The 27,627-nt window shown below is 37.7% G+C and overlaps 2 protein-coding genes across 3 annotated transcripts; one reads left to right on the forward strand and one right to left on the reverse strand.

The window, feature by feature from the left end:
* Positions 1-1,130: 1,130 nt before the first annotated feature.
* Positions 1,131-24,701, reverse strand: LOC144215483 (galactose-specific lectin nattectin-like). Of its 2 annotated transcripts, XM_077744452.1 has the most exons (10): positions 24,438-24,701; positions 6,005-6,264; positions 4,416-4,514; positions 3,353-4,317; positions 3,219-3,272; positions 2,478-2,505; positions 2,301-2,386; positions 2,092-2,226; positions 1,372-1,477; positions 1,131-1,299 (listed from the first exon to the last, which is right to left on the reverse strand). In XM_077744452.1, exons 5-10 carry the CDS (start codon positions 3,270-3,272, stop codon positions 1,226-1,228), a joined length of 483 nt encoding a protein of 160 aa, XP_077600578.1. In that variant the 5' UTR covers positions 3,353-4,317; positions 4,416-4,514; positions 6,005-6,264; positions 24,438-24,701; the 3' UTR covers positions 1,131-1,225. The 2 variants fall into 2 exon arrangements, with proteins under 2 accessions (XP_077600578.1, XP_077600576.1); XM_077744450.1 differs by lacking the exon at positions 6,005-6,264.
* On the forward strand, positions 21,440-26,732 carry LOC144215902 (myoblast determination protein 1 homolog). The gene is made up of 3 exons (XM_077745102.1): positions 21,440-22,173; positions 23,259-23,346; positions 25,633-26,732. The coding sequence occupies exons 1-3, from the start codon at positions 21,517-21,519 to the stop codon at positions 25,878-25,880; spliced, it is 993 nt and encodes a 330-aa protein (XP_077601228.1). The 5' UTR covers positions 21,440-21,516; the 3' UTR covers positions 25,881-26,732.
* The last annotated feature ends 895 nt before the right edge of the window (positions 26,733-27,627 follow it).

Here is a 27,627-nt window from a genome sequence, read left to right on the forward strand (position 1 = left end):
TATATATATATATATATATATCTATATATCTATATATCTATATATCTATATATATATATATATATATATATATATATATATATATATATATATATATATATATATATATATATATATATATATATATATATATATATATATATATATATATATATATCTATATCTATATATATATATATATATATATATATATATATATATATATATATATATATATATATATATATATATATATATATATATATATATATATATATATATATATATATATATATATATATATATATATATATATATATATATATATATAGTTCGCAATCTAGCTTTGAATGCTTTGTTGACGCCAACATCTAGCAGCAGGATTTCTTTTGTAAATACAGCCGAAATGACGGCGAGCACCAAATTAGTGTGCTCGCCGTCATACTGGGTTTATTGAAGAACTGGGTGTATTAAGAACTCTATATCCCAGCAGTCACTGCACAGTACTTTATCTACGGGAAAAAAAGTAGTGTCGGGGGCTGCTTGCCTATCGACTGATTTATTTTATTTTATCGTGATAACAATTTTAGTATTTGGTCCATTTATAAAGCGCACTGGAATATAAGGCACCCTGTCTATTTTGGGGAAAATGTAAGACTTTTATGAGCGCCTTATAGTTGTGAATATGTTCATTATTATGTGCTATCCCTATATTAAATAAATCAAACCAAAATCATGGATAAATATTGCATATAAATGGAAACTTGACTATCTCAAGTGACACGTTCAGCAGAAAAGTCATTTGAATGAGAATGAGAAGTGAGAAGGACAGATGTGTAAAATAAAATTCTAATGGCATTTATGAAGATGTCTTATTCCTAGATATTTTTTCATTCGATTTCTGAACCGCTTTATCCACTTTACCACTCGATGGGGAGATTTCTGAACAACTCCAATTCTCATTGCTGTTAGCAGGAAATAAAATGAACATGTCTCTGCCAGCTAAAGTTCATGTTTATATGTAGAATTCTGCAATGAAGTTGAATGTCATTAAAATAGACGACATATTTAGCGGCAGATTCATTTATTTATTAATGAGATTACCCGGAATGTTGTCAATAACAATGAAGAAGGAGAAGAAAAATTAAAGGCAGCAAGTAAATGATCATACCGAAGTTTTATATGGTATCCTTTATGATATGGGGAATCCATTTCTACAAAAAGCATTTTGAGATTATGGCAGTAATCACCACACATGCGCTTCTTTGATGCAAACGTAGGAGAGAAGAACGTCGCAACTAGCATCTTCCCAACAGCCATCTAGAAGAAATACGTAGTTAAATGTAAGGGTAATTTATGCGCGACTAATTTGACTAAAAAATGGTTACTTACCACTGTGACTAATCTCAACACAGTTCTCATCGCTACTTAGAGGATTTCCATTGAATGTTGAGAAATCTTCAAGCGTTCCATCAGTCCAAATGAAGTCCTCATCTTTCTTTATTTTTTTCAAAGAAGACAAATTGGATATTAGTGAATATTTTTATACTCCTATTGGGTGCTGTGTCATAAAACGTGTTCATTTCCCATTTTTGGAGATTGCCTTTTTGATTTTTTCCTTGCCCTTAGTGAGCATGGAAATTTATGCTTTGGGGCAACCCAGCTTGAGTGGGAGGGGGTAGAAATTGCTTTGATTATCGACAACATGACGGGATTGGTAATGAATGAATTTACAAAATGTTCATTATTTTAAATGTGCAATATCTTCTCTGTGCACCAAATATTTCACATATCGTTTTATGAATGAAAAATGAATTGGAAATTTCCAACAATTCTATCTTCAATGGCCTAGTTGCTTTTTGTTATAAAAATTATTAATTCAAAGAATACTTGGTTGTGTTATTGACCTACGTCAATGTTATTTTATTGTAGTAGTAGTTGGAAACCCAAATTATTTCCAAGGTTGTTTTAATGGCAAAATGTTGAAGAATAGATTAATTGAAAACTTGTATCTTAAAGATAAATGGAATATCTACTTCCTACATAGAAATGTTTTAACATGCAATATGTGATGTGTGTGCATGTGTACAGTTGAGTTTTTTTTTCTCTTACATTAATTGCATCATGGAGTCCAATCCAAGAAGTTTCAGGTTCAGTAGTACCAGCTCGAATCAATTCAAGAACGACAGCATTTTCAAGGGCACTGTGGATGGAGACCAGATTGCCACCAAGAATATTGCAGACCTTCTGTTGGGGAATAAAAAAAATAAATACAAATTAAATTTGATAAGGTTCACTGGTGTATTGGAAGACTTCCAAACCTCTGCATCAGAAAAACACCGCTTGTCTTCTTGGTAGATGTAACAGTTGCAGCCCAGGCGAGTCCAGCCTCTAGGACAGTCATTGTCTGCAACACAATAGTTTTCATAGGGACAAATGCATACGTACTGATATCAAATCTGTTGCTTTTAAAAGGTTATTAAAATTGCTCTACACACCTTTTTTATGAGTCGGAGGCCGAGCAAACTGAAGTAAAAAGGAAAATATTCTTTGTTTTAAATAGTAATCTCATTGATCTCATTGGTGCTTGTAAGACATAGAAGTTCATTTATTTTATAAGTAAACAGTAAAAATCTAACTATCATCCCATTTGAATGGATATATTGATTCATTAAGCCTGATCGCGTCAAAATTTATCAATGTGCAATTAATCTTCAAGCTGTGTGTTTTTCTTTTTTAAATATAGTGATGGCCCATGATACGTCTCATATTTCTCATCTAATTTTCTGAACCGTTTTATCCTCATCTGGGTCACGGGGGGTGCTGGAGCCTATCCCAGCTGACTCCGGGCCAGAGGCGGGGGACACCCCGAATTGGTGCCCAGCCGATCGCAGGTGCCAAGGAGACAAACAACCAATCACACCCACACGCTCATACCTAGGGGCAATTTAGAGTGTCCATGCATGTTTTTGGAATGTGGGAGGAAACCCACGCAGGCCCGGGGAGAACTTGCAATCTCCACACAGATGGACATGACCTGGATTTGAACCCAGGACCCCTAGAGCCATGAGGCCGACACATTAACTACTCGCACCACCAAGCCGCCATGTCTGACAATACAAATTGAAAATTGTAACAAACATGCAATAGCTTCATATGTTTCTGTCTTCATAGCATTGTATCAAATCAAATCTATCAAAAGCCTTTGAATCAGATCTATTGGTGTGATTTGAACTTACAGCTTGGGTTAGGACGACGCAAAGCAGCAACAACGAAGGAAGAGAAAATGCCATCTGTAGAATTACAGAGAAAAAATTCATTTCATTTTAGGAGTACATTTAAACACAATTTGAAAAGAAGGCTCTAGAATTACCTTTGCATCCGTAGTCTTCACTGTATTTGCTCGTGTGTCGATGACAGCCGATTATATATACATTGTAACGATGTGGAATGTTGCTGATCAGCAATTCCATTAATATATGGATGCCAATAAATAGTTTGGGCGTGGGGTAAAAGATGCCGCTAAGTTTTTCCCCAATTCGTCCTTCTGTTTCACTGCACGCTCACCTTATTTTTTTCTGAAAACGTTTTCAAGGAAATACCGGTTTGAAGTGTTATGGATTGTCAAATTGTGGCTCTGTCAAAAAAAAATGCTGGCGGCAGATTGGGAATGTGTGTCGAATTTGGTGTGAATAGGACCCTTTTTTTGGAAACCCGATTGTTAGGTTCATTTTTAGTTATCTTTAATATAATATAAAACAATACATCTTGTGACCCTCCAGGCTCCCCTTCTCTGATGTGGCCAGGTGTGTTTGACTGGTAATCGGCCCCAGTGTATGTATTTAAACCCCTGTGTCTGACATGTCTGTGTGGGAGTAGTACCCAGTGTCTTTTGTTGCCCCGTTCACTTAAGTCATGTTTGGAAGAAAGAATATGTGAGTGTGTATGTCAGCGGTTATTCTGAGTTTAACAGAGAACAATAGTACTTAAATTGAGAAGAAGTTTGCCCAGCATGGCCTGCTATGGAGTGGAAAGGAAGCATTAAGGGGTATGGGATGGAGGCATAAAGGGTGGTAGGGTGCACAAGCAGGCTGTTTTTAGTGTTGGAGACCCTGCAGCTGTTGTGTGGCACGCTCCAGACGTGAAGAGAAGCAGCGGCCAGCTCACGTCACTGACAAACAGACCACTAAGGACCACTGTGTCAACGGTGTGCATCTGGGGAACGGGCATTGGTGAAATGTCAAGGCTTGGAACGTAAAGCTTGGTTTCTCCTACCTCACTGAAGGCTACATAGTCTCGCCAGCTGTTTGCACCTCTGATGTTCTCGACTGCAGCATCCTGTTTAACAGTTGTCAATCATTGCTCCATCCATCGATCCAATGATTCAATGCGTCATCCAACCAATTACACATGAAGTGAAGACAAAAGACACTCACAGGATAACTCAAAGAAGTGTGATAGCATCGGAATGGAGACGTCCTAGTTGTAAAACCTTCAAGGACTTGTTGTTAAATGTGGAGGTCTCCAATAGTCACCTGAGTTTTGGGAAGAGAAGGAGGCAGTAGACCCAATGAAGGAAGGGAAGGTGCAAACAAAATATACAGTGGTACATCTGCTTACAAAAGATTCTATATGTAAAAATATTCAGGTTATGAAAAGCTTTGTTGAAAATACATCAGGCAGGGAGACAAAAGGTGAAAATAATGGACAATCACAATGAAAAATAAGGGAAAAAAAACAAAAAATCCCAAACAACCTAGCAAAACACACACAAAAACTCATAACAAAATCCCTATTAGACCTGTTTCTGAGTCTAATGTATGCAGTTTATTAGTAGTTGTTTTTTGTGCAATTGTGTGGGTCTGCCTATGCAACTGACTGTGTGTATATGATTGTGTGCTTGAGTGTATACGTGCGTACATATACATTTTTTGTAGGGGTGTGTCTGTGCGTAAGTACATGTGCATATACTTGTGTGTTCTATATGTGTACACGTGTGCATGTCAGCTGTCATTTCATCGTGTTTCCCTTCACACTTCTTCCATTGCTCATCAGGCGGCATCAGGAAGGCCTCACTTCCCAGCCTGCCTTTCTGCCCTCCCCAGAGTTCTCATTTAGTCTCTTTGAAATCCTGGGATCGAGTGTCCAGTGAGTGCAAGTTAGGCACCGCTCTGTTGCTGAGTCGGCGGATTTATCACAAAACATGTTCACACTTCTTCAACATACCAATTAATATGCTTGATTGCTGTTTTTTGTCTGGTGTTTTTCCTGCTAATTCTATTGGCACTTTAGATACCTAGCCATAACCCATATCATTCCTCTTTTTTTCCCACATATCTAATTGCACATGGTATTTGTCAAATGTACACTATTATTGTACTGCACCATTAAAAAGTTCTTCACACATATACGTGCACTTTTCGGTTTTTCTGTACGTTACTACAAAATGATATGAACTAGGATTACCTTACGTTTCATTTATCCGCCCAACAACATGACAAAAGATCACTAGAATGGGTCTCCCATTCCAACTTCAAATTGTCAATGTTTCAGCTGAGTCGACCAATCACAATTCGTCACAGTGTGTGACGGAGTGGCTGATAGGTGACTAAAAATACTTGTCGAGGACCTTATGGAAGCTCAGCAGAAACCAGTAAAACAAACACGGGTGGGAGGTCTGGAAATTTCATACCTTGGTTGAACCACTTATACCACTCAGCATACCCCAACACAAAACCCCTGACTGGGTGCATGGACTGGGAAGATGGTGGGAGAAGCGTTAAATAAGATTTTCCATCAAAGAAAATTAAATTTGATGTGAAAGTTTGATAGTTGACCAAGTTAAATGGTCATGAGTTGAGTCACTGTTTTCTTTTTTTACAGGAATTACTCAAAGTCAATTAGCACCCTTTACCTTGGATCGACAGTGAATAGCAAGTGACTTCTTCTCTTGAGCAAAACATAACTTTAACCTCTAGATCTTTTCACAATTAATCAGCAATGAGTTTAACAAGTGGACAAGTACCCTTCCAGTGTAGAAGAAGTCAGCATTTTTCACTTCTTTCATTTTGATGATGAACATAAAACAGGATAAGAAGTGGCCATCTTGGAATTAGTTGTTCTGCAGCTTCTTCTTCTCTTTCAACACATATGCACTAGCTCTTCCATGTGTTTGGGGATCCCTCTTCCCCTGAGGACCCCTCACACATCCTGGCTGACTGCCTGGATCGGGCAGAAGGGGCTATTATAGTTGGTAGGCGCCTTTTAACTCACCAGCATCACACTCTGTGCGGGAGTGGAAAATATGATTAGTAGGGGCACTTTAACAAAATCCAGAGAGAAAAGCTCTTTATGGAAGAGCGTGACAGAGGCACATAAATATTTGCTGGCGCGAGCGAGCAAAAAAAAGTGCAACTGCAACTGGGCAGCGTACAGCTGACAACAGGTGTTGCAGTTTACGTGCTGAAAGCCAAAGCTCCCAGTCTCCTCTTCCATGTCGACAAATGCAAAAAATAGGGAACGTGAGAGCACGCTTTTGTCCATGTGGACCTAGCGTTAGCACAGGAAACATTTAACATTAGGGTTGTAACGGCGGATGTAATGAACCCTTTGAACCGTTCAGTTTGCTATTTGTTGTTGTTGTTTCTTTGGTTACCATTTAAATCTTGGCCAAATAGAGAACCATAAAAGACTCTCCTAGACCTTCTATTGATATGTCAATATTTCCTGTTAAGTTAATTAAAACTTAATTGTGCCTTCCGTTCTTTTATGTTTATTGTCTTTTTATGACTTCTTTCAAAATTTTCACTGGATAATTTTCTTTCTACAGATAGGACATAAACACAAAAAAAGTCAAAAGTTTGCATCTAACTTCTTGTGCTTCAGTTGGACTGAAAGAATGGTGTTTTCAACAAACAGGCAACTGCGAGTGCATTAACTCACAGATGAATATGACCCCCCCCCCCCACACACACACACACACACTGTGTGGCTTCTCATTGGTCTACTGTGTCGTCACAGAGACAACAGCTGTCTCTAGGATGAAGAAGCTACTTTGAGGGTGCCAGCCAGTCTGCAGGCCTGCAACTAGAGCGTCCCACAGGAGACCCTAACACACACACACATACATATACACGCACACACTAGCATAAACATGGATGCACCCAAGCACATTGACAAAGGCTATTAAAAATGCACATATGGAGAAAAACAGAAAAGTACACACAAAAATGTACATAAAAGCACATACCCACAGTAACACATGCTAAACCATCTCCTCGGGCTCTTATGAATGTGCATATTGAGGGCTGCATGATGATTGACAGGTGGGGCAGGTGGGTCATTTGTGTCTATGCATATGTGTGTGTCCCACCTGTTTACATGTGCATGCACACACACATAACAGTATGAGCAGTTTGCTATCCCCCTATGACCTGTGACCCCGTGACCAACTTCTCATCCCCACGGGCACGGTTAAATAAAAAAAAACGGTACTGCCCATGCACTCCACAAGACCCCCATGTACTCTCATCACACACAGCAAGTCAGCCAAAAACAACAATACATGTACCTAAGTGAAACATCTAACCTTTCACCTTTGAGCCCACCTTTAAGAGGTAGTAGTATATTTATTTTTTACTACAGGTTCTCATACATGTGTTTTTGACTGTTGCCCAAGTACTGCTGTGATACATTGAGTTCATCTCATATACATCTCAAGATATTTCAGTGGTTCCTTAATTGAAGTACTCTTTGATTGCTAGATTTAAATGGACACATTTATTCCACTTAAAAGCCTAATCAGAATAAAAATGTTCCATGTCAACACCCCTTTCTAACCCAGTCAAGTCAATTACAATCAAGAATTTATTCCGATTTAGAATCCAATTGGATCATTCAGTTACATAACACTTCTGCTCCATCCATTCAAACATTTCCCATACTGCTTATCCTCACAAGGGTCTTGAGAAGAGGACATCCTGCATTGGTGCCAGGCCAATCACAGGGCATAAAAATTGTTCTTAAACTTTAGAAAACAATAACATGTTGACAGCACATTTTGACATCATTATAATACTGTTATTCTCGCAAGCTAGTAAAAGCAGAGTGAGTGCAAGATAAACTGAGCTTGTCTGCATCTGAGACTAAAATGTTGCAGGAGATAATAAAAGATAATAATATTATTGAAAGACCTGATGTAGAAAAATTGGAAATGAAAGCAAAATTTTGGTGATGATTAAAAAGGAATACTGGCAGACTGTTTTGTGGACGCCTCATCTTTTTACTATTTCCGGAATATTAAACCAGTCTGCTCATGTCCAAATAATTTGTTGTATCTGAAAGTGTCACCTTCATTAAAACAGTGTATTTCCTATCGTAATTTTAGAAGTTTTGTGTGTAACAAAAATGTAGTCATTGTGTTAAAGAGCAAGTATGGGGGAAATTGCAAAAAAATGACTTGATAACATTTCCTAGCCATAATACGGTAACACGAATACAGTGTTACCTCGCTTATCGCGGCTAATGGGGACCAGGACCACCCGCAATAAGTGCATTTCCGCGAAGTAGGGATTCCCCTTCCAAAATGCTTAATTTGAATTTAATCCCCCCCCCCCCCATTTTTTAAGGGTTTTTTTTACCCCCCTGTATACAGTACACCATATAGAATACGGGTAGAGAGAGTGAAATTCATGTAATAACAAAAAAAAACTGTAAAATATGTTGTTTCAATGTAATATTTTTTTTTTCTTCCAAAAAAAATCTGCGAAGCTCTGCGTCGGCGTTAACTGAAGCGCGAAGTAGCGGGGGAACACTGTACACACATTTCAATTACAATGTGTATCTCTTTATGTCATGTCTCTGCATGCTTTTCTGTGGGTTGGTCAGACACTCGTCAGTGTGAGGGCCATCTGTGTCTCCGTCTGTGAGTGAACATTTGCTGTATCGGTGGCAGGTGCAAATTAGGGTGATCACTGTTGGAACAGTGACCATCAGAAAAAACAACACATGCGATGTGTGCAGACCACTCACACACACATGCACACACACACATACACACGCACACAACTCCACACATAACTTTGGACAGACAGTTTCGATGTTATCTACCTGTAATTTTGAACAAATACGTTCCTTTGCTAAACTATAATGTGAGCCGCAAAAAAGAAAATAATATGATTCTTTTGTGTGTGCTGTGACATTTAACAGTTATTTTATTGTATTCATTTCCACTTTTTTTTGCTTATTTTGTATGATCTTGTGCATATGTCTATGTGTGTGCTTGCGTATATGTACATACTGTATGGGTGTGGATGTGTACATTTTTATGATGCTTACATAGGTTTGCATTTGAATAAGTGTAGTGCAAATGTGTGTGTTTCTGTCTCTTGTGTGTAAATGTGAGTGTCTGCAGGTTTTCATTTGTGCTCATTTGGTGTCAACATTGGGCTTTTTCCTAAAAAATAGGTACAAAACACGAAGCTTATTCTCTAGGATAGTACATTTAGTTGTGTAATGGTTAAGATGAATTTGTGTTTGAAATCTGTGAGGCTCCATGCATTAAAGTGTAGCTTTGTGTATGAATTTGTATGACCACAAATACCTCTATCCATTTACTGTAAATTGATTTGTGTATATAAGAGTTATCGTTTTTGCGTGGGTGTATGTTGTTGTGTGTTTGGAAGTGTGTTAGTGTGTGCGCATGTAGTTATTTGTTGCAAAATGTGTAACCTGAGATATTGTTACCCCCATTGGTGGGCATGTCTTTGCGCTGTGCGGGTGTTAGTTAAAATCTGTGAAATTGTGAGTGTCACGAAAACCCAACGACAGGGTTTGCGTAGTCGTGCGTAGCGCCGCGTGTTAGCTGTTGGCAAGCATGCTGCTATGTAAGCCGATACGTGTGCATGCTTGCTTGGAGGGGGCAGGCCAATCCGAGCAGGTGCTGAGGCAAGCGAAACGATAGTTGGCACTCCCAACCAATGAACAGCCTTTTTAGCAGAGTCGGGCATCGGGTGTGCGCCCTGCACTGTGCAAACAAGATGTTGTCAACACAAGTAACTTTCAGAGAAGGTCAGTTCACAACACTTCTTTGCAAACATGTTCAGTTATGCAGTAATTGAAGAAATGCAATAATTAGGAATGGATAAATGAATGAATGAATACATTAATACATAAATGAATGTATTTATTGATGAAGTGCTGCATTAATCATATACTCAATCCAAATACCTAGCACATGTATGATTTATGAAATAAATTAGATAGTAAACTAAAGATACTTGAATAAATAAATGAACATTTTTTAATGTTGCATCAATGGACTACAGTATTAACATACTCATCACTCATCATTAAAGTAAAAAGTATAAAGTACAAAGTAAAGTAAAAAGGTATGTATTAAGAAATATTAAAATGTAATCTAAAAAAAGATAGAGGGGCTGAAAACACGAAAAACAAATAAGAGTGGACAGAGCTACTGCTACTGGCTTCCGTGTGACGGCGCCATCTTGGAAAAAAAAATGGACAATGTCGGCGGGCCGGATTAAAAACTTAACGGCCCGCGGGCCGTAGTTTGACCATGTATGCACTAGATCCTTTTTATGATTGATCTGGTTCATCTGTTTGTCTCTAAAATTTGAATTATTTACACATTAGGTGACTACATATATCAAAACACGCGTATTCAAGAATAAATGCTTCACTTAACTAAATAAATGTACATGAATCCATAACTAATGCATATTTATCTGTTGGGGCGAAAATGTTCTCTAACATCCAACTTTTTCTCCAAAAGTCTCGTCACTTGGCCGTTGTAGACAGGAGAAAAGTGGGGTCCACAGCTGGCCTTTGGCTTTGAAACACGAGATGTCCACAGGCTCTGCTAGGCAGAGTGATTTGGGCAAGTAAGTGGTGGAAGGGAACAACGAGAGCTGACTTTGACCCCACAATTGTGGCCACTGAGGGACATATTTCTTTCTGATTATGATGCCAACACAAAATTTATTCCATTCTGGAATTCCTATCCACAGTTTTTATTAGGCTCCAGGGTACACAACTGGTCAGCGCACCTGTCCCCCAGTTCAGAGGTGGGGAGTTCAAATCCAGGCTCTGGACCTCCCGGTTAAAGTTTGCATGCATGGATTTTCTCTAGTTACTGCAACTTCCTCCCAAATTCCAAAACATGCATGTATTGAATCATTGTAAATTGCCAATATGAGTGAACATGACTACGTGCAGAACAAGTGGCAATAGAACGATTCCTGATTTACATTGCCTTCGGCCCAAAGTTCTATTAAAGAAGGGCTCATGGAGATGACACAGTATGAATGGGCTTTTCAGTTTATGTTAGAATTCTTCTTTTTAGCATTTGAGGAGTGTATTCTTCTGCAATTATTATTCTGGCTATGATATGAAGCTTATTGAGGCTTTTCAAGATGACTTTGAATTTGCATCAGCAAGTCCAAAATCAATCCAACCCTCCCTCCCTCCCTCCCTCAATTTCAAGAGGCACCAGAGGTTAGCCCCTCTCAATCCCCTGCTCCCCTTCATTATCCTGTGCAGATGTTGGTTGGTGGGCAGCAAGTCCACGTCTCAAATGTCAGCCATCTAAATGATATCAAAACTCGGCCGGGAAGCGCTAAGCCCGTCTGAGCTCTCGTGTTCCCGGGCGACGTGAGGCGTTCACGGACATCGCGTGGACGGGAGGAAAAGGAAAGCGATCCCGGACGAGAATTAAGTGGAGGATGTGATGCTTAGAACTTTAAGGAGACATAATCCCTGCCATCTGGACCCGCCCATTGTTTAATATTGATGTTGTTATCTCTTATGGGACGGTGGGGGCATGTCAGATCATGGGAAGGGGCTTCTACATTTGTTTTCCTTTCATTTGCAGCTGGATCCTTTTCAGACGGATGGGGTTGACCAGTCTGTCTGGGACAGCGAGGCCTTCCTCGTGGGCCGAGGCATGCTTTCGGGCATCAACAGATATTAATGAGTGATATGTTAATGTCGGTTAAATTAAATAGAGTGTCAAGACCAAAGCAACAAAAGTAAAAAAAAATAAAGGTAGCATAGACTCAAGAAAAATTGGCCTCATGATCTATGAACCATTCTGTCCAATTACTAGCTCCATTTCAATTTTTACATGCTGCAATTTCTCTGGGATCTACAATACAAGAATTCAGTTCAAGGAAAACCCCTTCTATTGCAGTTTATGATGTCTTGGTTCTGCAATAACATGTTGAGAATATCTGGCATATCTTTTGTCTAACTCAGCTCACTCGGGCATCTTAAGTGTTCAACTGGGAGGATTGCCTGACCTTTACAAAGATTGAAATTACCTTAAATATTTTTTCTGAGCCATAGACAATTATCAGCTAGAAACTGCATTTTGTTCACTTAGGTCATATGATATTTGATCTTGAACAATGCTAAATACTTTTCACTGAACGATACTGTATATCCCATGCACGGTATGTACTTTACTTAATGTATGTATTAGGATACCCTGCAGCTACAGTGCGCATTTGCATTTAACAGGTACAGTGTGTACATATAAGTTCCTGGTATTGTATCTGAGGCTGTGTAGTGTTCCCGACAGACATAAAAATATACTCAGTAAGGGTGTCAAGTCCCTAATGTTGCGTCAGTGTAAGCCTATGGCATAACTAACCATGCGTAACCATGATGAGGTTATGCATTCTGATTGATGTTACAATGGAATTACCAAGATGAATACAATGCAAATATTCCCATTGTTTATGAAAGAATGCATGTATTATATTTCCATAAAAAAACTAAGGGTATTAATCACGCATTCATTTTCTACAGTGCTTATCCTCACAAGGGGGTGCTGGACCCTATCCCAGATTAATAGGGGACACCCTCTATCAGTGGCCAGCCAATAGCAGGGCACAAGGAGACGAACAACCATTCACAGTCACACTAGAGGCAATTTAGAGTGTTGGTGAAGCCAACTCTGCATGTTTTTGAGATGTGGCATGAGACTGGAGTACCCGGAGCAAAGCCACCCAAGCCCAGGAAGAAAACTCCACAGAGTGAAGATCGACCTTTGATCGAACTCTCGACCCCAGAACTGTGAGGCCGACTTGCTAACCTCTTGACCTCCGGGAAGCTTATTAAGCGTATCAGACAACCACACATAAATCAAAGTTAGAATAAGGAAATAGATCTCCCCTAAAAAATGAATGTATTGTTTATTGAATTCAAGATTGATTGACAGAACAAAGTTATGGATTATTTCTGAATAAAAGAATCAATTGCATGTATTTGCCATAATTGTATGTTCTTTTAAATGATTTTTAATGATTAATTATCATTTTTGTTTGATGAGCAGTTTTTAATTGCTTTTTAATTCCCTAAATATTAGGTTTGTAATGAATTAATTAACAATTATTAATGAACAATGGGAATGAAAGAATTAATTGTTGTGATAAGTTACTTGATTCTTCTTGCTTTGTGTTGATTTTTTAATGTGTAGCATTAAGATTCAACTGAGGCTGATCACAGTTAATTAATTGATTACGAATCACTGCATTTTACATGAATGAGAGAACAACATTATTATCTTACCAAATTACCGTGCAAAATTTTGGATGACTGAATCACTGGTTATTTTTGAATGAATGTCTCACTTATGACGATTGCCGGTTAAGTATCACTTACAGTATGCATGAATGAATGTATTCCATCATTCATCTCATCCGATCATATTCATGTTTTTTTTTTTAACTACAGAGGAGGAAGGCGATTGAAATGCTACCCAGATTCATTGGTGGAAACGCCAACTTCTAAAGTTTCAACTGGCTTTATGTTTTTGAGTTACAAATGTAGCCAATATTTTTAGTAAGTATATGACATTAATGATATGAACAATACATGTAATCTGTTGTAACAAGTAGAAAAAGGGAAAACAGTTGTAACAGTTGTTGTAAAAGGCCGAATATGGAGATAATCTAGTAAGTTCCCACTACAACAACACCCGATGCCCCGTCATTCCGAGCCTTTGCCCAGTGGCGTGATAGATGACTTTATGCCACTATTTTGGGACGGGTGGCGCGACGTGACCTTTCCGGTGGAATTTCTCATCTGACCATTTAATGCATCTGAGAGCTGGTTAGGACGCTTTGGAACATTCTGGATTCTTTCTCCTAGCTGAGAGCTCTCATTGCTGCTCTTTGATGGGCGAATATTTCCTCGGCCTAAGAAATTTACAAGTGTAAACTGTCTGACATGAAATAAAAATACTAAACCTTTCTGTTTTTGGTCCAGTTAGAATGAATGGTATACTATAACGTTTTGTTAACAAGAGACAGAGCTTCAAAAGAACACGAGCCATTCATTTTTGCAATCCTTTCACATGCCATACTAGGATTCTTGAACCAGTTCTTCTGACGTTAGTGTCTATAAAGAATCTTTCACCCTGTGTGTATTTGCAAACAATCATTTTCAGTGTCAAGTTTTGTATCCAATAAATTGAAGAGATGCCTTTCCCTCTATGTAAGTGGTCCCTTATATGTTCAAAACCTGCTCTAAAACCAGTCCCGATTTGTTTTCAAGTAGGAGAACCAAAAGTTGAGACTGTGCAAAACAGCATTGTGATTAGCCTCTAGTTATTCACATTTTCTACTCAGGTGTCTTTTTTTTTTCTTCCATTCCCAACATTTGTTCATACAGCTGAACTTGAGCACACAATTTCTCAATTCTTCCAGCAGTGGACAGCTGCAGCGTCAATTACACACATGCAAAGCTTCACTTCAGGGGGATTATGCGCCATGCTATAGCCTAGAGTGTGGACTTGTGTGTGGTGATTGTGGGCTTGCGTTTGTAAGAGAAGAGAGCAATGTCTATCGGTCATGGTGATTGGTTGTATATTTGGAAGAATGCAAGATAATACTAGCATGGCAGATAGAATGAGAGAGAGAGGGATAATATGTGTATGTGACTTACAGAATGCTATTATTGGGGTGAGAGAGTTAAGTGTCAGAGAATGTGTAAATTTGCAAGAAAGAGTGTGTGTGAGCGTGAAGCCACATTGGCGGCTGTGTGCCCTCTTTGGAATAAGTGACACGTTATCTAAAATTTGCGGTTACTGGCCAGTAGAAGTAGACAGCAGCTGTGTGGTGATGACGATTCACCGGATTGGGTTTTGGTTCTGATTCTGAGCGCACATCAATTTCTTTTGTCATTGTCATCCAAAACCACTCATCACTTATCATTGTTTTTCTTTTTCAGTCGACTATGTTGTACTTCCTGACCGCTCTCTGGGTTGTTTAAATGAAACGATTCTTCCAGTTATAGTTCAGTTATAGTTTTTTTTCTTTAAATATGAGTCATTAATAACTAACCCTTTAGTTATTTCATAATAAATATATTTACAGCTAACAGCCTAAACTATATGTAGAAAACATGAAAAGTTATTTGAACTGGAAGGTAACCCTAACTGGAACATATCACATTTAAACATTCAAAATGGAAATGTATCATGTTAATACCATATATACTTATTTTCTTGTAAAGTAAAACTTTTCACAATTATTTTGAGTCTTAACATTAATCATATGATTACAACACTCAACCTTTTTCGTTCACACATTATTCATATTGCTTTTCCCCGTGAGAGTCACAGGGGTGCTGGAGCATATACTGTCTTGACTATGAAGAAAATGTGGTTACACTCATAGACTGTAAAGAATAACTTACTACACATACTACACATAGTACAAGTGAAGACATTTATAATGGACACCACCTCCAATTTGTCCTGCACTTTCTGATGCAATGGATAAAAATTCCAAAATATCCTGGGAAGTGCTTGGGTCTTTACTGACCCACCATTTTTAGAGGTATTTTAGGACCTAACGATTGTGGATCAATCAGTTATTGTGTAGTATTATGTCACCATACAGTACAAGTTCAAATTTTTAACCAAAGTTTAAACAAGTTTATTTTGGTGATAAAAATCCACCATTTTAGAATAAAGATGAATGTAAATTAACCAAAAACCAGACAAAGACTTCCAAGATGAGAGGTTGGGCCACCCTCCAGCATTGTTCTTTCCTTTTTGATTGGTCATCCCTTCTGGAATGTTCTCTCATCTACAACAATGTGTTGACACTTTCATGATCACAAAGGTCCAAAGTGATGTCAACGCTGTCCAACTGAACAAAATGTCAGTCTGAGAGGACCACCAGGATAAGAACATAATTAGGAGACAGTGGGATTGTTCAGCTGTCACCCACAAGGGGTTTTATAAGTGTTTGTTTTTTTTGTATTTATTATTTGGCAATGTAGGATTCAGTGTCTTGCTCAAGGAGACATCAACAGTGTCGGCATTCATTTATTCCATGACAATAGGGTCTTTTGGTCTAGCCCCCTGAGTGCTTCTTATGTAATGATCTTGATGTAAGGTAAACCAATGCACTGCTTTGAGGTTTGCTAATGTTCTCAAGGATTCCACTGACATGACAACCTGTACCCATAATTAAACTCCCAGACCAGGTTGAACCAGTGCACCCTGTTTTTTGTTGCTACCCAATGAGACACCCAAGAAGATACACAATGAGGCATGTTAAGAGACAACTAAATAGACATGCAGTAAAAGTGTCAGTTTGGAGAACTTTATAGCCGTTTTTTGAGGGTTTAATGACCATCATAATGAATGAAGTAAAAATGACAATACTGGAAGTCTTCTTGTAACTGAGTGTCTAAGACTTGATGAAAGTAAAATTCATTGAGCGATTGCCAATCTGGGACAATGTCTAATTCCAAAACCTTTGTTTAAACAAAATTGAACACCCATTTATAGTTATTCTTGCTAGATATACAGATATATAATTTTTAGGCTTGGCCTTGTATTGTCTCCCTGCACCGAAACCATTGTTAAGTAAATTACGGTCCACTCCAGAGGCAGTATTGGACAGAATGGAACCGCTCACCCCCCCCCAAAAAGATTAATCAAATTTAAAGAATGCTTCTGTTTGTCATTCTACATATGCAGTATCAATCAGAATGTTTTTTCATCTCGGCATGCAGAAGATTTAGGGTTAACAAATATATTTTGCCTTTCCTGATTGCAACTTATTTTTCTATGTGAATGCAAAGAAGGATGATTGATGAATTGATTTTAAATTTACTAACTCAACATAACACAGAACGAAAACAAAACGTGAACAAAAGTGATTCAAAAGGCATGCCAGCGTTTTCTATATGAACATGAAATATTGTCATGGCAACTAGTGGGGAAGGCCAAGAAGATTGTGTTGACTCAGACCGAAGAGACTCGTCACCTGCAGGTTCAAAGGTTACAGACCACACAAGGGCCCGCAACCACTACATGATCACACGAAAACACAGACATACACACACACACATCCTCAACCCTACACACACCAGAGCACCCCTTGTAACCCGAGTCTCATTAATGTGCAAGGGTTTAACTCTCATGTCCTCATCACCATCACCACGTTAACTGCTTGATAACAAATACACAGAGCAGACTACACATTCATCTCAGTGTAACACACACTTTTGCATCTCCACACACCACACAGTACTCCCACCACACCAACACGCATACACAGTACTCACATAGACATTAAGAAAAATTCACACCTATGACGCCATTGCGCTTTCCTTGCACATTACAAAATATTCAAGCCCCAATTGTATCTATTCTATATAAGTAGTATCTTAAAACTACTTCGGGTGGCATTCCAAAGGCCTCAGAGGCCCGCATGACATGACAAACTCATTAAAGTTCTTAACACGTGTCAGGTATCAACATTCCAAAAAAAAGTCAACATATGAACACTACGTTGATCATCATCATACAATATGCAAATTTTTCATCACGTGTGTGAATTTGCGTGTGCATATTTCTGAGTGTTTATTTGTGTGAGGGTGATACAGCGTAGCTATATGTGCGCAGGGGTCCGTCTATATTTGTATGTGAGTGGGGATGTACCCATTAAGTGTGCTAATGAGAGCACTTGTGAGTTGAAGACCTTCAGGAAGATTCTTCACCCAACAGCTGAGCCCCTAAAACTATCCCAAGACCCCCAAATGGGACCACCCAACACCACTACACACTGCGCACATATATAATACATGTCACATTTACTGGTACATTTGTTAAAATTTGTAAAGAGTGAAATTTATTGATGGCACAAAGTTTTCAGGACTGTTTCTATAGTCACCTTGTCAGGTTGCAATGTTATCAGTTTGTATTATGTTTCATATAGTGAAGCTGTCCCTTTTGTCAGCTAACATGTCTTTTTCTGTTTCTGTTGTTATGTTCATTTGCTGTGATTTGGTTGTCATTTGTGATGCTGTCCATTTTATTATTGCCGAAATGACCAATTGAGTACAGTGAAATGGAGTTGTGCTTTTTAGTCTTTTCTCATATAATTATATCAGTTGTTGTTATGTTTTTTTTCATATACTAAATACATATTTAATGATATCCTCATCTTTTAATTTCATTCCATTCCCATGTTCTCAGATAAACATGTCAGCATTTTTGTCACATTGCATCTTGACATCATAATTTTGTACCATAATGTATGTATATTAATGGTATGCAAGTTCCATATGTTGATTCTGTCATCAATATATAATTTCATCTCATTTTATGAACCGCTTCATACTCATTAGGGTCACAAGGGGTGCTGGAGCCTATCCCATCTGACTTCAGGCCAGAGGCGGGGGACACTCTGAATTGGTGGCCAGCCAATCCCAGGGCACAAGGAGACAAACAAGCATTCATTCTTACACTCATACCTAGGGGCAATTTAGAGGGTCCAATCAGCCTATCGTGCATGTCTTTGGAATGTGGGAGGAAACAGGAGTACCCAGAGAAAACCCACGCAGGCCCCGGGAGAACATGCAAACTCCACACAGGTGGATGAGACCTGGATTTGAACCCAAGACCCCAGACCTGTGAGGCTGACAAGCTAACCACTCGCGCCATCGGGCCGCCCTTTGTCATTAATATGTCAATACTAATTAATAGTAAAAAGCACAATACAATTGGGTTTGATTTATAACAGCTTATTATTACATCCAACATTACATTTGATTTAATAATAAGAATTGTCATATGAATTGTTATGAAGTTTTGTAATGATTTTTTTTTTTTTGGTCAGCTTGTGCTCCCCTATTTTTTCATATTTTATAATTTTTCAAGTTCTAACATCACCTCTTAATGTTTATTTAATCATGTATAGCACTTACTATGTATTCTAGTAACATTACACATGAATGCACACATGCTCTCCCACACACAGCAAATGTAGGTTAACATGATGCTGACAATGACATCGGCTGCAGCTGATTGTGCGTTGACAGCTGCAACGTCTGTGCCGTGTAAAAAACACACACACAAAGAGCAAGGAAAACGCACCCACACTTCAGTCCCCGTGTGTCCAGGTGATCACGGAACGATCCAAGGGGGTAATGATGTTAGAGGTCTCGGACCACCTCCACTGAGCTAGCAGCCTTCCTGTCAATCAACAGCTATGTTGACTACTACTTATTTATTACGTTGACGACCAATATATTTATTACTTATTTATTTAGTATTTATTGATTAGTTATCAGTTTGTTTGTTGTTATTTGTGCACCTCAATACTTTTCTATGTTGTTGACTACTTATTATGTTGACTACTTATTTATTTAATACATTTTTTATTCATTCCTTTAAAACTTATTATACTTTTATAATGAGAATAAAAGGATTCAATTCAATAAAGAAGGGGGGAATACTCTACTCTATTGACAGAATCACCAAACATTTTAAATGACGTGAGGAAATGAAACAAATCCCTGACATTAGTTAGTATATGTTCAATGATGTATTTCTATTATTTAATCCAAGGGTGTCAGACTCAGCTTTAACGTCAACTTGATTTCACGTGGGCCGGACCATTCTAAATAAAATATTTAGATTTTTTATTTTATAAATGGATTAAAATAACTGGATTAAAAAGCCCTGAATATTCAGTTTTTATAGATCTAGAACAATGTTTATTTTAGCTTTTATATATATATATATTTAGATTTTTGAACTAAAAACACAGAAAAAAAGGATTAAATAATTCAAATTATTGATTTAAAAGGGGGAAAATCAGGATATTTAATATACATCTATACTCTTCCTTTTAATTTGATCCTAAAACAGAAAGTCGGCACTCATGATATACTTTGCCGGGCCACACAAAATGATACGGCGGGCCAGATTTAGCACCATCATTCCTCAAGAGGAAGTTTTGTAGCATACAGTCACAACCAGATTGCTCATCACAATTCATGCCACATGACTGGCATAGGAATGAGCCATCGTAGTATTGACGTAGCCAGAAAGAGAAAAGTGGCGATTCTAGCAAGCAGGTTGGTTCACTGTAGTCTCAAGCACCAATTGATCGATTTTTGATCATTGCACAAGAAAGTGCGGCTTTTCTCTTTTTAAGGAGGAAGGAGTGATTATAACAGCTGTGAAAAGGTTTTGAAAAGTTTTGCTGTTCATAAATACAATTCCAAATGGAGACACTTTTCGAAGCTTGGGAATCTGTGAGAAAGTGCATTCATCAAAGTCTCCTGTGCTGAGACTTATGTGTATCTGTCCACCAAACCACAAAGATATTACTACGCCAGCACAACTGCTCTGAAATAGACCAAGATTCAATTTCGTGACCCGCCCCCTCCATGTTAAATTCATTCACGCTTTGCGCTCGTTACAAAATGACCATCAATGCTCTCGGCTGTTATGAACGCCACTCACACGTTCACAATGAATGGTTTTCTGAAAGGAAAAGGCCGAGCTGCTACTTTCAACGTGAAAATGCCAGAAGACATGCTCAGTGATCTGCCTATGGACGCCGATGAAAATGAGCAATGTGAATATAACATAAATGTTAATTTAAAACCTTTCCAGGGACTAATTACCAAAATTGGGGGTGGAAATCCTGAGTAAATATGTATATATAGTTTATCAATGTGTATTTATATTAGTAGTCGATTGTACACATAGTACTAATAGTTCATAGTTCTGAGTTTACATTTGAAGGATATGTTCTGATATAAAAAAAAAATAAAAACGTTACAAAACATTCATTCACATGTGCCCTTTGGCTTTATTCTATGATTCATCCAATTGTCGTGCTGGTGAGTACAAAGTTCAGACGAGAATATACAAATGTTGAACTGGATATGTGTGCGTGTGTGTGTTTATGTGTGTGTGTGGATGGAGGTGGGGCTTATGGTGGGTTATGTGGGGGTACCGTAATTGGATCCTAATTGCCATGAAGTCGTAAAATGGCTCCCATCGCCCCGATTGGCCACCCTCACACCCACGTCAGTCTCCAGGCTGCGCCCACATGGGACTTTGCAGGTATAAGAGGCTCAGGCGGGTGTTTGGGGTCCACATGAAGTTGACACCCCCCGTCCCCTTTCCCATATGAATCCACGTTAAATTTGCTGTGTACTTTTTCTGCTGGACTTCCGGTTGCTGGTGGGTGAATCATGGAGCTTTCGGACATCTCGTTCAACATGGCAAATTCGGGCGTGGCCAATTCGGGGTGTCCGGGCGACGAGTTCTACGACGACCCGTGTTTTAACACAAGCGATATGCGCTTTTTTGAGGACCTAGACCCTCGCTTGGTCCACGTTGGCCTCCTGAACAAACCAGACGACTCGTCGTCGTCATCTGGATCTTCACCTCTGCACGCGCACCACCACAACATGCACGCTCACCACCACCCGGCGGCGGGCACCAACGAGGACGATGAACACGTGCGTGCGCCCAGCGGGCACCACCAGGCGGGACGCTGCCTCCTGTGGGCCTGCAAGGCGTGTAAACGCAAGACAACCAACGCCGACCGGCGCAAGGCCGCCACCCTGCGAGAGCGCCGCCGTCTGGGCAAAGTGAACGACGCCTTCGAGACGCTCAAGCGCTGCACGTCGGCCAATCCCAATCAGCGGCTTCCCAAGGTGGAGATCCTGCGCAATGCCATTAGCTACATCGAAGCCCTGCAGGCGCTGCTCCGCGCCGGTGCGGGCAACAGCCCCGGCGCCCCCGGAGGAAATGGCCCTCAGCACGATGCCTTCTACCCGCTCGTGGAGCACTATAGCGGGGACTCGGACGCTTCGAGCCCCCGCTCCAATTGCTCAGATGGCATGGTGAGTCCAATTTGCCTTTGAAAAAAAGGACTGGAAGTGTCACATAATGTGTGAATGTTCAATAATTAGATCTTCCCAGTTGTAGGCCTGTTTTGCACATTACAGTTGGAGTAAAATCTATATTGTTATTGTATATGTATATGGAAGAAAAGACCAATATTCGTCATTAAAATGGAAGTACATCTTTGCGGCGGGGATCTATTTTTAATGAGAAGGTGGATAAGGAAGAAATGGAAACAAACAACGAAAATACAAGATCAACCGAAAAAAAACGTTTTATGCACTTAATTCCATTGTTTCCTTAATTTTTTTTCTGTACGTAAATAAGTTATTATGATGATTATAATAACAGCAGTTTGCTGTTAATTGGTTTCAAACCGTTGGCCTAGAAATTATTAAATGACAAATGAAATACATATTCATAAGTGAGGCCCAAATGATTTTTTTATACATGAGAAATTGGCAGAATGGATGTAAATATGGAAAGATAATGTTGACAACAACAACAACACAAATTCTACGATACATTTAGAAAAAAAAACAGTAATTATGCTGAATCAATACTAACGTTTTATTTCCAATTTCTCAGTTTTCACAAAAACAAATCATTTACATTTTTAATTTAATTAATCGAATTAATTACTGTGCAGCTTTCAGGGAAGACAGACTTTTCCCAGATTTGACTATTTATGATTATGCTATTAAACATTTGATTTTAAAATCCCATCTGAAAAGTTTTTGTTGTTGTTGTTTTTGTTTGAAATGATTTTTTGTCATGATCCAGATTTTAACATCTTTTTAAGAAAATGCGACATCAAGGGAACAGAAAGTCATTTTTAAAATTAGCTTATCAATATTCTAACACAAATTCAACATGTTAATTGTTTAATCCAATGTAACCAAATCATTCCATTTCAGATGGCATTTTGTTTTACTTTTCAGGTTTAAATTAGGAAAGATACTCATCGACATTAATCTGTACTGATAATGATTGTCCTAGTAAATTTACATAAGAAATTTCAGTTATTTCTTTAATGTTTTAATTATTAATTATATTGAAAATACTGTTTTGTGTTGTTGTCCAGACGGATTTCAACGGGCCGGGCTGTCCGTCATCGACTCGAACAACTTTTAACACCGCTGGCTTTTTGAGCGTCACCAACAGCAATGAAGGTAAGATATGGAAGGATGTTACTTTTCAAAAATAACAAGTTTTTTCAAAGAAAAAAAAAAAGAGAAACATCCATCTATCATACATTCTCATTATAAATAAAGGAAGCTGTGTAATTCCAAGTGCAAAAGAATGATTGGCCTTATTACAAAGACTACACAAAATGTAAAATGCATGCTTGTGAATCTTATGGTTGCTTAATATATTCGATGAAAACTTCCAAATCTTTAGTAAATACAAATTTTAAAACAGCTAAATTATTTTTATAAACAAACACAATTGGATAAAATCTATCATTAATCCCAACATTTTTAAGAACACAAGGTGTGTATGTGTGTGGAGGGTGTACTTATGTACTCCAAACTTCTATTCTGAATACAGTTCTTAGAACAATGTTTTCCACTTGCTTTTATTGTATGATAAATTGACCCCCTCAAAAAGTATTCTCTTACCTTAACCCGTTCCATCGCTCCCCTTGATCGTCACGGCTATTTTGCAGAGGGGCTTTGGGATTTTTTTTTTAAAGGGGTGGCCCACCAAAAACTTGAAGTACTTGCATTTCACTGGCCAAAAGATCACCAACTTTAATAAAGTGTTTCCCCCACCCCAGTTGAAAATACTGCCTTTCTATATTACTCACAAGATTGATTAAAATATTACTAAAGTGTTGTATTTTATAACATTCAAAGCCATTTTTCAACAATTTGGTTTGAATATGCACTAATTTGATTATTCAAGTTGCTCTTTGTTGGGCTCTTCTGCAAACAAAGATTTTAATTAGGCTAGTTAGATCCAATTGGAAATTATACAATTGGTATGTTGGTTTGTTTTCATTGCCAATGTGTGACGAAGATAGATTGCTAATTATAATTGTTCTGTAATGACAGCAAGCTTAACAAACTGGTCAGACGAGTTACATGCACAAAAAGTTGACCAAGTGCCATTTTTTGCCGCCAATCAAATCAAGTGTTTGGAACAGCGCCAGTAAGTGTAGGTTGCAGTTAAAAATATTGTGCTAAACGACAGTAAATGCACATGTATAAATTTTACTGCATCTTCTCTAACATGGTGTAGCACCCAATTCTTTACATACCAGTGAATGAGGACGATTATGACGAGCAGCCATCAACCCAGTTATGAAAAGCACAGCTGAAGAGCGTGCATGCCTTCTACTGACTAAGTGGAAACTTACAGGCTGCATGCAATAGGTGGGCAGTTAAAAAAATATATATATAATCAGCTCAGTGAAATACAATATTTGGGCTGTGAAAATTGAAAAATAATCAATACATAAGTGGTAAATAAATAGGTAGTCAACATAAAATAAAATGTTGTAGTCTACAGAATTAATAATACGTAGTCAACATTGAACAACTGGGAATGGTAGGCTGGTTGGACACTAAATTGCTCTTAGGTGTGGGTGTGAGGGCGAATGGTTGTTTGTCTGCCGGTGCAATGTGATTGGCTGGCCACCAATTGTGGGTGACCCCATCCAGGTGCATGTTGTTGGCTTAGATTGCCTCCACAAGTATAACCCCTAATTAGACCATTGTTTCTTTTTTGCCTCATCAACACTTCCAGAATATTCTTTCAGTCCAAACCAAAAATGATTTTTGGGAGAAGTCAAATAAATCATAAGATTTTTATTTATGTATTTATTTATCACATATAGCAGTATACTGGTGTGTACACCTGGCCTTCCAAGAAGTTAGTCATTTCATTCAAAGTTTTACTGCATATATAATGTAAACATCATGACATTCTAAGCAATTTAACTAAAATCATTAATTAAATATAGTTTTATTTTAGAGCATTAGGTCATTTGAAGAATCATTTGTGAATTGTGCAACATGAATAAGGATTAAGATGATTTTTATGCAATGTTTATGTACATTTAGGAGTATTCACGTAACACTTAAATATAAATGGTCACCTCTTCTGGCTACTAAATACTTTTTTCTTTTAAATAAATATGATTTGTTATATGTCAGCATCCACAAATTCATGAATATGCCTGAAAAAAATGATACAACATTGGCTTAAAAAAAACAGTACAAGTAGTCTAAACCTCAGCAGCCATCAAATTAATCAATAATAAAATAATAAAGTGATCATCAACATCCATTTCATAATAAAAGCCAAATATCGATTCACCTTTGTCACGTTAACATAAGCTTTTTCACTGTTCCTTTCAGTTAAAAAAAAGACAAAAACAAAGTTGTCAGCGCCTCAATTGTCAAGCGGTCTGACCAATAAGATAATTTATCATCTACTATCCTGTGTTTCAGGTGCCAAATGTGAGCGAGCTTCGGTGGTGTCCAGTTTGGATTGTTTGTCCAGCATCGTGGAGCGAATCTCTACTGACAGCAACACCAACATTACCAACGGCACCAGCAACTTGGTAACTCCCAATGATGGGCCCTGCTCGCCGAAAGTTGACACTCAGACTGAGGACACCGTCGCCCTTGCGCCCTCTGGCGATGGCAACACCCTAAATGGTGAACGCGACCCCAACCTTATATACCAAGTCCTATAGGGCAACCACAAAACTACAAAAAAAAAATGGAATTCTCACCACAAATTAACCTGTTTAATAAATGTTCTGTCAGAACAGGACAAAAAAAAACCACACTTCCAAACATGGTTTTACATTTTAATGTGATACATTTTGTATTTTGGTGTGGTGAGTTTGAGGTTTTAATGTGAAAATTGTTACGTTTCAATGCGACAAGTTTAACTGTCCTAAAAATTTAGGTTAAAGTATTGCTTGTAAACAGGCAAGTATTTTAAAATATATAAAATACTTCTGCAATTTCAGCTAATAAATTAAATAGACAGTCTGTAAATACATACAAACACATTTTCTTTGCTAAAAAATGTCACTTTTTTGTTTTTTAACACTACATTATAATTAATTGAAAATAACTCTGCACAGAGACAAACTGCAGATATTTAATTTAATCTATATTTTATGTTAATCTAAGTCTACACATGTTAAACAACAACAAAAAGATCAACAGATGTCAATAATGTCCCAAAAAATCAAGAAAAAAGATCATCTTGACCATATCAAGTTTATTGTAAGTTTTCCCTTGTGATTTTGGATAATTATTTACAGCCATATTATTTAATGCTTCCATACTTTTTTGTTTTTCAATGTGTTTATCAATAATAATGGTAGCAATTATTATATACAAAGATGAATTAGCATCACTGCAAGATGTCTACCTTTGGTGATAAGCAAACTGTGTAATATTACATTTCTATTTATAAACTATTGATGATTGTTTTTAATAGGGAAATGTGTTGCTACCACACCCACATCTCAAAGAGTTTAATATCATTTCAACACCTTTGAATACATTATAGTTGATGTTTTAACTTTATAAGTTAAAACATGAATTTAATCATGCCATAGTAAGTCAAGTAATTAATTTCGTCATATGCAGTTATCTGGGTACGATGACATTTAGGCATTTGTCGAGTCAATGATGATGACAAAGTCTATGTCCGATTATTATTATTATGACACGTTTCATTTTTTGTAGCGCACAGTGACATATTTAAACAGTATCTAGACACTTCTCTATTTCTTTTCTAACAGTATTAAACAATGATCATTGTCCTAAATACTACACAGTGATTTTAGGAGTAGTTTCTTAAACCTCTAGGATGCTTTTGTTTTTATGGTTTGTTGGCTTCTACACAGCAGCAGGTTTTTCTAATTGTTGTGATTATGAATAATGGTGAATATGAACACTTTTTCTTTTGTGTTTGGAGGTCAAACATGCGCTTACATTCCTCCAACTTCAGCTTCACACCCTCCAACAAAATCAAGAAAAACGCAAAAAATTGATTGATTTATTTACTGCTTGGTGGCTCCGTTGCAGCAGGACCATTTTTGTACATATGAGATAATTTTGTAAATAAGAGTGTTTGTTCACTGTATTTAATTCATGCTTTTGTTTGTTTGTCGTGGAAAGAACATGCTCAACTTTATATTTATACAAACTGAGTGACACTCCAATAATAATATTAATAATAATAAATAAACTTTATTTATACTAAAGTATCTTGCTTGCTGTGTTATATTTTAATTTTTCATTCATTATCATGTGTTCTGCTTTTATGTGTATTTTTTTATTGAGTTCATTTATATATTTATATACACATACATATATACACACATATACACACACATATATACACACATATGCACACATATATACACACATATATACACATACATATATATACACATATATACACACATATATACACAT

This window comes from Stigmatopora nigra, chromosome 22 (assembly GCF_051989575.1).
Source record: "Stigmatopora nigra isolate UIUO_SnigA chromosome 22, RoL_Snig_1.1, whole genome shotgun sequence".
NCBI lineage: Eukaryota > Metazoa > Chordata > Actinopteri > Syngnathiformes > Syngnathidae > Stigmatopora > Stigmatopora nigra.